This window comes from Oncorhynchus clarkii, chromosome 2, assembly GCF_045791955.1.
Source record: "Oncorhynchus clarkii lewisi isolate Uvic-CL-2024 chromosome 2, UVic_Ocla_1.0, whole genome shotgun sequence".
In the NCBI taxonomy this organism is placed as follows: Eukaryota; Metazoa; Chordata; class Actinopteri; order Salmoniformes; family Salmonidae; genus Oncorhynchus; species Oncorhynchus clarkii.
This window is the reverse complement of record NC_092148.1, coordinates 61,997,522-62,009,976: the sequence shown is the minus strand read 5'-3', so window position 1 is coordinate 62,009,976 and position 12,455 is coordinate 61,997,522. Positions and strand designations below refer to the sequence as shown.

The following is a 12,455-nucleotide window of genomic DNA, read 5'->3' as shown; positions in this document are numbered from 1 at the left end:
AAGGGAGCGTTTTTTTCGTTGCCTTGGTAATTTGGTGCCTTGGAAGCGATTACCGAAAATCCGACACGTTAGCTTGATAGCTAGCTAATTAGATTTAGAATGGACGTGAAAGAGCGAAGTAATTAACTTGACAAATTGTAAATCATAGCAATCATTGTCTTCCGACTTTATTTTTATCTACTGCTGAGCTTGTTAGCCTTTAGTGTGGTGACTTGTTTGCATGCTAATTTAATGTTAGCTTCCATTAGGCTAGCTAGCTAATGTGTTGACATGTTATCTCATTGAGATCCTTTGTAATTTCAAATTCTTTGCAATATCTCATGTTATTGTGCAATGCCTTATTATTTTTTAGATCTGCTGGGTGGTGCAGAGAACATCGTTGAAATGATGGACTTAGAGGAAGAGAATTTTGCTGTTTCAAAGTATGTGTGTCTGAGGAAGTGAGTGAGGTAGCTAGGTTAGAAGATAATGATGGTTTATATTGTTTGGTTGCTGACTACGGTATGTTTTAACCTCCCTAGCTCATCAGATGCTGATGCTGCCTTTGATGCTGTCATTGGGAGTATTGAAGACATCATCATGGGTAAATTGCGGTCTTAGACATGTTTCAGTGTGTAAAGGTTCAATTAATTGCTAATATTACTCAATTTCCACCTTAGAGGATGACTTCCAGCACCTGCAAAAGAGCTTCATGGAGAAACACTACCTGGAGTTTGATGACTCAGAGGAGAACAAACTCACCTACACACCCATCTTCAACGAATATGTAAAGCAGTGTTTATGTTAATCTGCCTCCCTTATTTGAACTAACTGTCATGTACTGTAGAGCGTATAAAATAAAAACTGAAAGTATGTCTCGATCATACATGTTGTTTACTTCAACCTCAGATTGAGATGCTTGAGAAACGCCTCGAGCAGCAGCTGATGGAGAGGATTCCCTGTTTCAACATGAGCACATTTAACCATTTACTCAAGTAAGTACATTTCCCCTCAGGAGTAACTTTACATGCTGCCGCTAGGTGGCACATTGCCCCTTGTAAACCAAGTACACCTCACTGCAGAGTGCAAAATGTATTGGTTCTTGTTTCACAAAAAAAAAATGTTTTGTTTCAGGCAGCACAAAGATGAGGTGTCAGGAGACATCTTCGACATGTTGCTTACCTTTACAGATTTTATGGCCTTCAAGGAAATGTTAATTGACTACAGAGCAGTGAGTAACAACCCAGAATGTTTCCGATTGGATGTTTTTATTTTAGGATCTGCACTAATTATTTGTTAGAGAGGATTGTTTCCTCTGTTGTTGTGTGTCAGAAACATAGAGATAGGTGGCGGACTCTAGTGCCCAAAAGCCAGTTTAGTATGGGCAGTGCCATTGAGGACTTGAACCATTTTGAAGTAGTCAACTGTGTGGGACTTCCTAAGGGTTAAGGAAGGATCTCATAATTCCATCCAGGTCACCAGGAAGGATCAGCCAATAAATTATACTTGTGAGGAAACATTCCATAACTGCAGGTGGCAGTAAATCATCAACATTGGCTTTATACCTGTTCAAACAGAACATTACAGGTGGCACTATGCACCCTTTCAGTTTCTTTGCCAACTCATAGAAAAATAAAAGTGACTACCTCAAAATGGAGATGGCATCAATGGTGCTGCTTGTGCTCTCATAGACGCCATGATGTGATGTCTATGCTCAGCACCTATACCTTCTGTCTTCAGGAGAGGGAGGGCCGAGGGCTGGACCTCAGTGATGGCCTAGTCGTGAGGTCTCTCAGCTCTGCAACCTCTAAACCCATCACCTCCAGAACAACAGAACTGAAATAACGAATTAACAATCATCCCCAAACCTACAAACATGCACATTCATGTCAAATAGAGTAGTGCCACTGGTGACCGAACATAAGTGTTCATGTCTTGCCCATGCTCACCTTTTGTATTTAAACTGTTGCAGGTTTGCAATGGGAATGTTATCAGTATATTTTACATCTAGCCATTCTCTGGTGAAGATGGACACTTTTGTCCTCATGGAACAAGTTTTTTTTTTATTGAATTTGTGAACTCAATTATTTTTTGAGTTTTGTGTCTGATTTTTACATCAGTACGTACACATATGTCTGAAGTTCTAAAACGAACAGTATTTTTATTACGTCAAGCACTCAGTGAATGTCACCGGTTTGTGCATATTTGCTTATGTCCCATTGTCTGTAAATAATGGTTTCAAATAAAGACATTCTGTAAAATCACATTCTACTTTATTTAAAAAAAGTGTACTGGTGTGGATAAACCACAACGCACACAACACATGATTCTCTTGGTCTTCAGAATGAAAAACATTTCTGAATGCGTGTTGCACACAGACCATTGGGATGCCTGTGTATCTACAAGTATTACATTATAAATAGTGTATCATTCATGACACTTTCCTAGAGTATATGATCATAGTGGTTATGTATGGGAGCATGTACAGTATGTGAGTCATGAGTGAGTGTGCTGATAGATGTGGGGTTACCAAAGCAACATACTTACAAAGGGGCTGCAAATTGCTTACGGTGTTCATTCCAGTCATAATCTTGACATCTCAAAAATCTATTGATGTCAAGCTTTTGAAAAACAGTCATTTGATGAGCAGGCTCGGTATCTCCTCTTGTCACTGTTCGGTTCACACTGTACAAGTCTCTGTGGTATGGAGAGGGTTTCTCAGGATAAGTAGTAGAGTAGTCCTATGCAGGACCAGAGTTGCAGACTGCATTACCTCCATTCGACTTCCAGGCCATGTTGTAAAAGAAGAGGCTGGCTCTGTATATGTTGGTACGATGCCAAAAACAACGGAACAAGTGAAACTCATAGTAAGACCAAATCAGACAGCAGAAAGTTATCATAAAATACATGCCTGCATTCATTATTTCTCGATTGTCAGTTAATTGATATGGCTGATATCTTAACTGGCAATGTCGAGGATAGGCAGGTGGGTTGTCAGTACTTGTCATATACAGTGGGTCAAAAGTATTTAGTCAGCCACCAATTGTGCAAGTTCTCCCACTTAAAAAGATGAGAGCCCTGTAATTTCCATGGTAGGTACACTTCAACTATGACAGACAAAATGAGAGAAAAAAATCCCGAAAATCACATTGTAGGATTTTTTATGAATTTATTTGCAAATTATAGTGGAAAATAAGAATTTGGTCAATAACAAAAGTTTATCTCAATACTTTATATACCCTTTGTTGGCAATGACAGAGGTCAAAAGTGTTCTGTAAGTCTTCACAAGGTTTTCACACACTGTTGCTGGTATTTTGGCCCATTCCTCCATGCAGATCTCCTCTAGAGCAGTGATGTTTTGGGGCTGTTGCTGGGCAACACGGACTTTCAACTCCCTTCAAAGATTTTCTATGGGGTTGAGATCTGGAGACTGGCTAGGCCACTCCAGGACCTTGAAATGCTTCTTACGAAGCCACTCCTTTGTTGCCCGGGCAGTGTGTTTGGGATCATTGTCATGCTGAAAGACCCAGCCACGTTTCATCTTCAATGCCCTTGCTGATGGTAGGCTTTGTTACTTTGGTCCCAGCTCTCTGCAGGTCATTCACTAGGTCTGCCCGTGTGGTTCTGGGATGTTTGCTCACCGTTCTTGTGATCATTTTGACCCCACGGGGTGAGATCCTGCGTGGAGCCCCAGATCGAGGGAGATTATCAATGGTCTTGTATGTCTTCCATTTCCTAATAATTGCTCCCACAGTTGATTTCTTCAAACCAAGCTGCTTACCTATTGCAGATTCAGTCTTCCCAACCTGGTGCAGGTCTACAATTTGGTTTCTGGTGTCCTTTGACAGCTCTTTGGTCTTGGCCATAGTGGAGTTAGGAGTGTGACTGTTTGAGGTTGTGGACAGGTGTCTTTTATACTGATAAGTTCAAACAGGTGCCATTAATACAGGTAACGAGTGGAGGACAGAGGAGCCTCTTAAAGAAGAAGTTACAGGTCTGTGAGAGCCAGAAATCTTGCTTGTTTGCTTGACCAAATACTTATTTTCCACCATAATTTGCAAATAAATTCATAAAAAATCCTACAATGTGATTTTCTGGATTTTTTTTCTCATTTTGTCTGTCATAGTTGAAGTGTACGTATGATGTAAATTACAGGCCTCTCATCTTTTTAAGTGGGAGAACTTGCACAATTGGTGGCTGACTAAATACTTTTTTTGCCCCACTGTATGTATGGGCTTTAGCCAGCTCATTTTCCATTTGTTGTCATGCCATACATGCTACATATTGATAAAGTCTGACTCCTGACCTACATCTATGATGTTTGTGAAAATCTGGCCAAATAATATTAATGGTAGGATGGGAATATTTATTGTCTTGACTCTCGAGTCACCGGGCTACTGATTTCCTGGGTTGTAAAAGGCAGGAGATACATGTCTTTAAACACGCTTTAATGTCCTATGCATGGTGAAACTGTTGATAAGCTCTGATAGACATTAATAGCCCTATGTCTTTGTGCAACAGGGCCAATGTTAAGGTGACTAGCTTGTTCCTCCCAGGAAGACCAAGGGCTTGTCATATGCCTTATTGTAAATAGCAAACAGCCATAGACAAGTAAAAAGGCACACAGACAGGCTGGCTGACTTCATAGTTGGTTTACCTAGTTCAGTTGATAAGTGACAGAAACAGATGAGAAGCCCTTGTTTAGACAAGCACTCCCCTTACAGATGGATAATTAGACTGAGTCTGAATACATTCCAATCAATACTATTTTTTCATTGTCAAGCAGAAAACCATTCACCGGAAGTGCGGATATCCACATTCTATACAGTTATGGGTAGAATTAATAGAAAACACAGTTTGTATCTGGCCCTCCTACTACTTGATCTTTTTTCCACTAATTGGTCTTTTGACCAATCACATCAGATCTTTTCATGTCAGATATGATCTGATTGGTCAAAATACCAATTAGTGAAAAAAAATATCACATTTAGGCTGCCTGTGTAAATGCAGCAAATGTTTCGATCCGATGTCAGCATGTGTCTTTGTATGTCTGTACCAGGTGCTCTGTTCTAGACTTACCTTAGCAGCTGCCATAACGCCGTAGTAGTATATGCGTACTGGTAAGGCGTGACTGATGCAGCATTGGCCAGCAACGCTGTGAGGTACAGAACGGTTGCCACAATATTATACACCATCAGCTACAATATAGAGAACAGATGTTGATGAAGAAAAAACTATGAGCATACAGCCTAAATGTTCCATTTCCCATTGAATTACAATCACAGGAGGTTAGTTGCACCTTAATTGGGGAGGACGGGCTCGTGGTAATAGCTGGAGCGGGATGATCAACAACCAATTTGACAGAGCTTGAAGAATTTTTAAAAGAAAGTGGAAATCCAGGTGTGCAAACTCTTTGAGATTTACTCAGAAAGACGTACAGCTGTAATCGCCGCCAATGGTGATTCTAACATGAATTAACTCAGGGACTACTTATGTAAATGAGATATTTCTCTATTGTATTTCCAATAAATTGACATTGTCGTTATGCGGTATTGTGTGTAGATGGGTGAGACAAAAAAAAATATATTTAAAACGATTTTGAATTAAGGTTGTAACACAACAAATTATGAAATAAATCAAAGGGTATGAATAGTTTCTAAAGGCACTGTTAGCCTACTGTCTGGATTAAGATATTGTCTATATCGTCTCTCAATAGCTTTTTTTTCGTGCCTGTCACAAACTCAAGTGTCCAAACCCTAGCCTATATAATGCAAGTGGGGCCTAGCCTACATCAATTTGCTTTTAGTTGCAAAATACAAATATTCACAATAACATTGCCTAAAATGTTTCCGTTTTATCACCGCTTAATCATCATAGGCTACAGTTATTTATTTCGTTCTTTCTTTTAGAACACCATTCATTGATCAATTCAATAATTAAGTTTAATTGAAAAAATAACGAATAGTTAGTTACTGGCTACCTACCTAGTTAGTTACTGGCTACCGATTAAATTACCTTGCCAAAAATTACTGTCAGAAGTGGGATTCGAACCCACGCCTCCAGGGGAGACTGCGACCTGAACGCAGCGCCTTAGACCGCTCGGCCATCCTGACGTTACTCTACTTGGCTATGATAGCACTTATGAACATATGCACCCGAGTTAAAATTATAGAAAATATAGCCAGCGAGCTACTTTTGTAAGAATAGTATGGCGAATAATGAAACAAGGATAACAGCGAGAGATGAAGCAAATTAACGTTAGCAGCTAGCTAGCATATAATTATTAGCTAGCTAGCTTACGTTAGCACGTGGTTTCAAACTCTTGAATAACATTAAGTGACTAGCAAGCTTGATCTTCTTAATTTGTCCTCCGTCAGGCGAAACACCTTGGAAGCTATGTGCAATTCTCATAGCATTTATTTGTTTGTTGAACTGGGAAATAACAATGTAGCACCGCTACTTGTTAAGCGATATTTCGTCTTAAAAATATTTTTCCCATCAGCATTGGTCAGTCGTCTGTCGCACTGCTTAATTTGAGCCGGTTCTGCAGGAACAGGATCAGGCACCTCTCAGTTTCGGACTGTTTCGTTCCTTAACCCATTTTCCAGGATTTGGTACGTCTCGTGGCATGAAACATTATTTTCACTGTTTGCCACGTAAACATTTAGTTAATTCAAATTGCCTCTGTAATTCTCCTACCCCCTAAAAAGGTTATTTGAAAACGTGCCTAATATTCTAAGAATTGATTCGTGTTGGGCCCGTCCGGGTTTATGATTCACTTTATATGATCTTTCTCCCTCTCTCTGCTAGACATGAATGAATCAATCCAATTTCTAAAGCCTTTTTCACATAAGCACATGTCACAAAGTACTTGTACAGAAACCCAGCCTAAAATCCCAAACAGCAAGCAATGCAGCTCTCATCTCTAAATGACTTCTATGCTGGTTTAGAGGCAAGTAGCACTGAAACATGCATGAGAGCACCAGCTGTTCCGGACGACTGTATGATCACGCTGTCCGCAGTGGATGTGAGTAAGACCTTTAAACAGGTCAACATTCACACTGCCACAGGGCCAGAGGGATTACTAGGATGTGTAGCCCGAGTATGCGCTGTTCAAATGGCAAGTGTCTTCACATTTTCAAACTCTCCCTGTCTGAGTCTGTAATACCAAAATGTTTCAAGCAGACCACCATAGTCCCTGTGCCCAAGTACACCAAGGTAACCTGCCTAAATGACTACCGACCCATAGCACTCACATCTGTAGCCATGAAATGCTTTGAAAGGCTGGTCATGGCTCACATCAACACCATTATCCCAGAAAGCCTAGACTCCCTCCAATTTGCATACCGCCTCAACAGATCCAAAAATGATGCAATCTCTATTGCACTCCACACTGCCCTTTCACACCTGGACAAAATAAACACCTATTTGAGAATGCTATTCATTGACTACAGCTCAGCATTCAACACCATAGTGCCCTCAAATCTCATCACTAAACTAAGGACCCTGAGACTAAACACCTCCCTCTGCAACTGGATCCTGGACTTCCTGACGGGCCACCCCCAGGTGGTAAAGGTAGGTAACAACACATCCACCACGCTGATCCATAACACGGGGGCCCCTCAGGGGTGTGTGCTCAGTCCCCTCCTGTACTCCCTGTTCACTCATGACTGCATGGCCAGGCATGACTCCAAAACCATCGTTAAGTTTGCCAATGATCACCAACAACGACGAGACAGCATATAAGGAGGAGGTCAGAGACCTAGCTGTGTTGTGCCAGGACAACAACCTCTCCCTCAACGTGATCAAGACTAAGGAGATGATTGTGAACTGCAGGATAAGGAGGACCGAGCATGCCACCATTCTAATTGACGGGGCTTTAGTGGAGCAGGCTGAGAGCTTCAAGTTCCTTGGCGTCCACATCGCCAACAAACTAACATGGTCCAAGCATACCAAGACAGTTGTGAAGAGGGCACACCAAACCTATTCCCCCTCAGGAGACTGAAAAGATTTGGCATGGGTCCTCAGATCCTCAAAAGGTTATACAGCTGCACCATCGAGATCATCCTGACTGGTTGCATCACTGCCTGCTATTGCAACTTCTTGGCCTCCGACCGCAAGGCACTACAGAGGGTAATGCGTACTGCCCAGTACATCGCTGGGGCCAAACTTCCTGCCATTCAGAATCTCTATACCAGGCGGTGTCAGACAGAGGAAGGCCCCAAAAATTGTCGAAGTCTCCAGCCACCCTAGTCATAGACTGTTCTCTCTGCTACCGCACAGCAAGCGGTACCGGAGGGCCAAGTCTAGGTCCAAGAGGCTTCTAAACAGCTTCTACCCTCAAGCCATAAGACTACTGAACATCTATACAAATGGCTACCCAGACTACTTGCTTTGCCCCCCTCTTTTATGCTCCTTTTACTCTCTGTTATTATCTATGCATAGTCACTTGAATAACTCTACCCACATGTATATATTACCTCGACTAACCGGTGCCCCCGAACATTGACTCTGTACCGGTACCCCCTGTATATAGTCTCGCTATTGTTATTTTACTGCTGCTGTCATGCCCTGACCTTAGAGATCCTTATTATTCTCTATGTTTGGTTAGGTCAGGGTGTGACTCGGGTGGGAAAGTCTGTTTTCTATTTCTTTGTTTTGGCCGAGTGTGGTTCCCAATCAGAGGCAGCTGTCTATCGTTGTCTCTGATTGGGGATCATATATAAGTTGTCATTTTCCGTTTGGGTTTTGTGGGATCTTGTTTTCTGTTTAGTGTCTTAGCCAGACAGAACTGTGCGCTTTTGTTTTTTGTCTTTGTTCTTTTGTTTGGTGTCATCAATAAAATTACGATGTACGCCTACCCCGCTGTGCGTTGGTCTCCTTCTCCCAACGAGAGCCGTAACAGCTGCTCTTTAATTATTTGTTACTTTATTTGTTATTTTTTTATGTATTTTTCTTAACTGCATTGTTGGCTTGTAAGTAAGCATTTCACTGTAAGGTCTGCTGCTGTTGTATTCAGTACATGTGACAAATACAATTTGATTTGATCTACAGCATTTCTTAATATTGTGCATTTCCTTGGGCTTTGATGCCTCATGATTGACTATTGTTCTGTTCAGGTAGACTGTGATTTTGCTGTGATCTGATAGGAGTGTTAGTGGACTGACCGTGAACCATCTGAGAGACTCTGGGTTGAGGTCAGTGATAAAGTAATCTACAGTACTACTGCCAACGGATGAGCTGTAGTTGTACCTACCATAGGAGTCTCCTCTAAGGCTACCATTGACTATGTACAGACCCAGCTTGTGACTGAGCTGCAGGAGTTGTGAACAATTTGTGTTGGTTGTTTTGTCATAGTTGTGTCTAGGGGGGCATATTTGGGAGGGAATATTGTCACCTCCATGTAGGTGTTTGTCTCCTGTGTGCTGAGTGTGTCAGGTTCTTGTCCAGTTCTGGCATTTAGGACATTCCCTGGGCCTGGAAATGGGTCAAATCAAATCAAATCAAATTTTATTTGTCACATACACATGGTTAGCAGATGTTAATGCGAGTGTAGCGAAATGCTTGTGCTTCTAGTTCCGACAATGCGACAAGGTTGATCTCCCCCTCTAGGATGGAGAAGCTGTCATTGTTAAAGGATAGGGATTCTATTGGGGGGATATAGGTAGCACACATGAGGACATTTCCCTCTGTTGGGATAATTTCCTTATTCATTTCTAGCCAGATGTAAAATGTTCCTGGTTTGCCTAATTTAATAGAGTGGGTTAGGTCTTCTACCAAATTAACATACCCCTGAGTCTCTTCCCTGTTTCACACCTGGTAGTTTGGTGGATGGTCATCAGTGGTTCCGTCTCCTCTATACCATGCTTTTTATAGAATGATAATGTCTGTATTTCCAATTTCTTTGATGAAGTCTGGGTTCCTGCTCTTTAGGCCAAAGGCAGATGACCTCAGTCCTTGTATATTCCAGGATGACATAGTAAAAGCTTTGTGTTCCATAGTGTCTAGTGTTGTTTTTGTGTGGTTTATGCCCAGCCCATTACAGTAGGTGTGAGCAGAGCATGTTGAGCATCTGATACATACCTCATAAGTCACAAGATGGGGCTTTGGGGGGTGCATTAGTGGGGTTTGGGCCTCTTGCTCTTCTCACGGCCTGGCATATGTGCGGCTGTCATGTTGAGGTCCTTGCTGCAGAGGCCATGGGGGTGGCTGAAGGGGCATAGGTCTGATCAAGGGGGGGCCTATATAGGGTGTGGCCAGGGTTTGTATAGGGTGGTCTCAGCTGGTTGGGGTATGGGTGTAGGTCCTTTTGGCATGGGTTCTCTCAGTGCAGGTCCTTTGGGAGGGTGTCTCGCTCCACACACACACTGCTGTTCTGAATGCTGGAAGGAAGCCCAGGACAGTGTTTTTACTGTGGAGGGGGTGAGCACTGGGCAGAAGTTTATGTCTCCATTCTGTGACTTCCTCCTGGCATCACTGCAGCACACACTCAGCCTGTGTTGATGGAGATGTCTGCACACCAAGTGTTACAGCTGCCTCCGCAGGAGAAGGAAGGATCAAGAACAAGACTTCCTGAAGACCACAGACAGCTCTAAATCTTTTGTTCAAAGTCTGTGTACATGTTGACTGAGGTGTCTGATTCACTGTCCTTCTACGTTGTCTGGTGTAGTGAAAGAAGGGATTCATGACTTACATGGGGTGTAATTTCAGGAAGTCACTCAATCTGGGCCAGGCCTCTACAACCCTTTTCCTGGAGAGCTACTATCTTGTAGGTTTTCACTCCAACCCTGATCTAGCACGCCTGATTCTAATATTTAGCTGGTTGATAAACTGTACCAGGTTAATTACAACTGGGTTTGGAGCGAAAACCTACAGGACTGTAACTCTCCAGGAGCAGGATTGGAGACCCCTGATCTGGGCTGTCCCTGCCCTGCTGTGTCTATACACCCGCAATAACCTCTGCTAAATATGTATATGTGACCAATAAAATTGTACTTGATTTACAGTACATAGCCAGCCCACATGCAGCAATGCTGCCTCAGTCCCCAGGTAGGACTGGCTATGTTCCAAAAATGCACCCGCTCTGTCAGGAGGAGAGTATTTATGTCTCAGCATTGGCACAAGCGTGAAGAAGAGGATGAAAGATGCTTATTATTTCAGTGGCAGTCTGTGGAGAGTAACTCTCCCTGTGTGGACATTCGGATCAGTGGTTATTTTATTCAAACTTGGCTGATACCTCAGCCTTCTGGCTAACTGTATATCATCAGGACACACACTTTCACTCCCCTTTCGATACGCTGTGATTTTCGTAGCAGGTGAGGATAGTAATTTCACTAACTCTAACCCTTTTCCTAACCTTAACCTCAGTCTCCTAACCTGCTACGTTAATTCTGCTAACCTGCTGCGTAAGTTCGCCTAACCTGTTACGAAAAAGTGAATAAAAAATATTTTCTTGTAAATCATCACTCTACCCCAGACTTGACCTTTACAGCCTGTCATCTTGTTCTCATATCCTCCCTGAGCTCCCAAGAAGAGAGAGACATAGTGTGACTTGTCATACTGGTCAACTGTCAAGAAGCTTGTCACATAGGTGCTATGAGGAAGAAGTCCTGTGGGCCATTTTCCCGAAACCTGACTGTCACAGCATTCCTCAGTTTAGTGTTTGACACACTTGTTTGCCCCCTGTGTAAGCTGGACAGAGGGGCTTCTGTGTGTCAGCAAAAGCAAGCACCACCCAAGCAATGTAACAGCATGGTGATAATCTGCTACCATCAAAATTATTTGAGAGGTTATTGTTCCTTCCTCTTTCCACTCAGGAAATACCAGAGGCCTCATTTATTATTTATAGTCACTGAGAGTTAACTAAATATGTCACACACTGTAGCAAGAGGGTATGATGCTGTCATGGTGATCATATTGTATCCCTTTTGGCGTGTCTCCTTACTCCCCTATGGGATTATGACTTTGTTATACACGGTCCGGCTGGCAAACACGCATACCTCTTACACATTCATCATTGTAACTTCACATAGCCTAATATCTGCTGATAGTTGAGCATGTACACACTCAGAAAGTACTTGTATATACGATCTATTACTGTATTGTAGCTATATTAGTAATAGAATTGTGGACTTGAATCCGATGACTTGGATTTGAATCGAGTCTCACAAATATTATAACATGATACTCGACTTGAACTTTGAGAGTTGACCCTCATGACATGTCATTGAAGTAGTCAGTCTCGACAGATGATATGATACACTACATTACCAAAAGTATGTGAACACCTGCTCGTCAAACATCTCATTCCAAAATCATGGGCCTTAATACAGAGTTGGTCCCCTCTGCTGCTATAACAGCCTCCACTCTTCTGGAAAGGCTTTTCTTTTCCCCATATTTGTTTTTTCTGCTCTTTTGCACACCAGTATTTCTACTTGCACATCCTCATCTGCACATCTATCACTCCACTCCACACA

The 12,455-nt window shown here is 42.3% G+C and overlaps 1 protein-coding gene and 1 non-coding gene across 3 annotated transcripts; one reads left to right on the top strand and one right to left on the bottom strand.

The window, feature by feature from the left end:
• The first annotated feature begins 20 nt into the window (after positions 1-20).
• On the top strand, positions 21-2,243 carry LOC139381909 (ADP-ribosylation factor-like protein 2-binding protein). Of its 2 annotated transcripts, none has more exons than XM_071125778.1 (7): positions 21-137; positions 353-422; positions 522-583; positions 660-766; positions 889-974; positions 1,114-1,210; positions 1,720-2,243. In XM_071125778.1, exons 2-7 carry the CDS (start codon positions 385-387, stop codon positions 1,822-1,824), a joined length of 495 nt encoding a protein of 164 aa, XP_070981879.1. In that variant the 5' UTR covers positions 21-137; positions 353-384; the 3' UTR covers positions 1,825-2,243. The 2 variants fall into 2 exon arrangements, with proteins under 2 accessions (XP_070981879.1, XP_070981872.1); XM_071125771.1 differs by having other exon boundaries at positions 25-118.
• Positions 2,244-6,009: 3,766 nt separating this feature from the next.
• On the bottom strand, positions 6,010-6,092 carry trnal-cag (transfer RNA leucine (anticodon CAG)). Its single transcript has one exon. It is a non-coding gene; the product is annotated as a tRNA-Leu (tRNA).
• Positions 6,093-12,455: the final 6,363 nt, after the last annotated feature.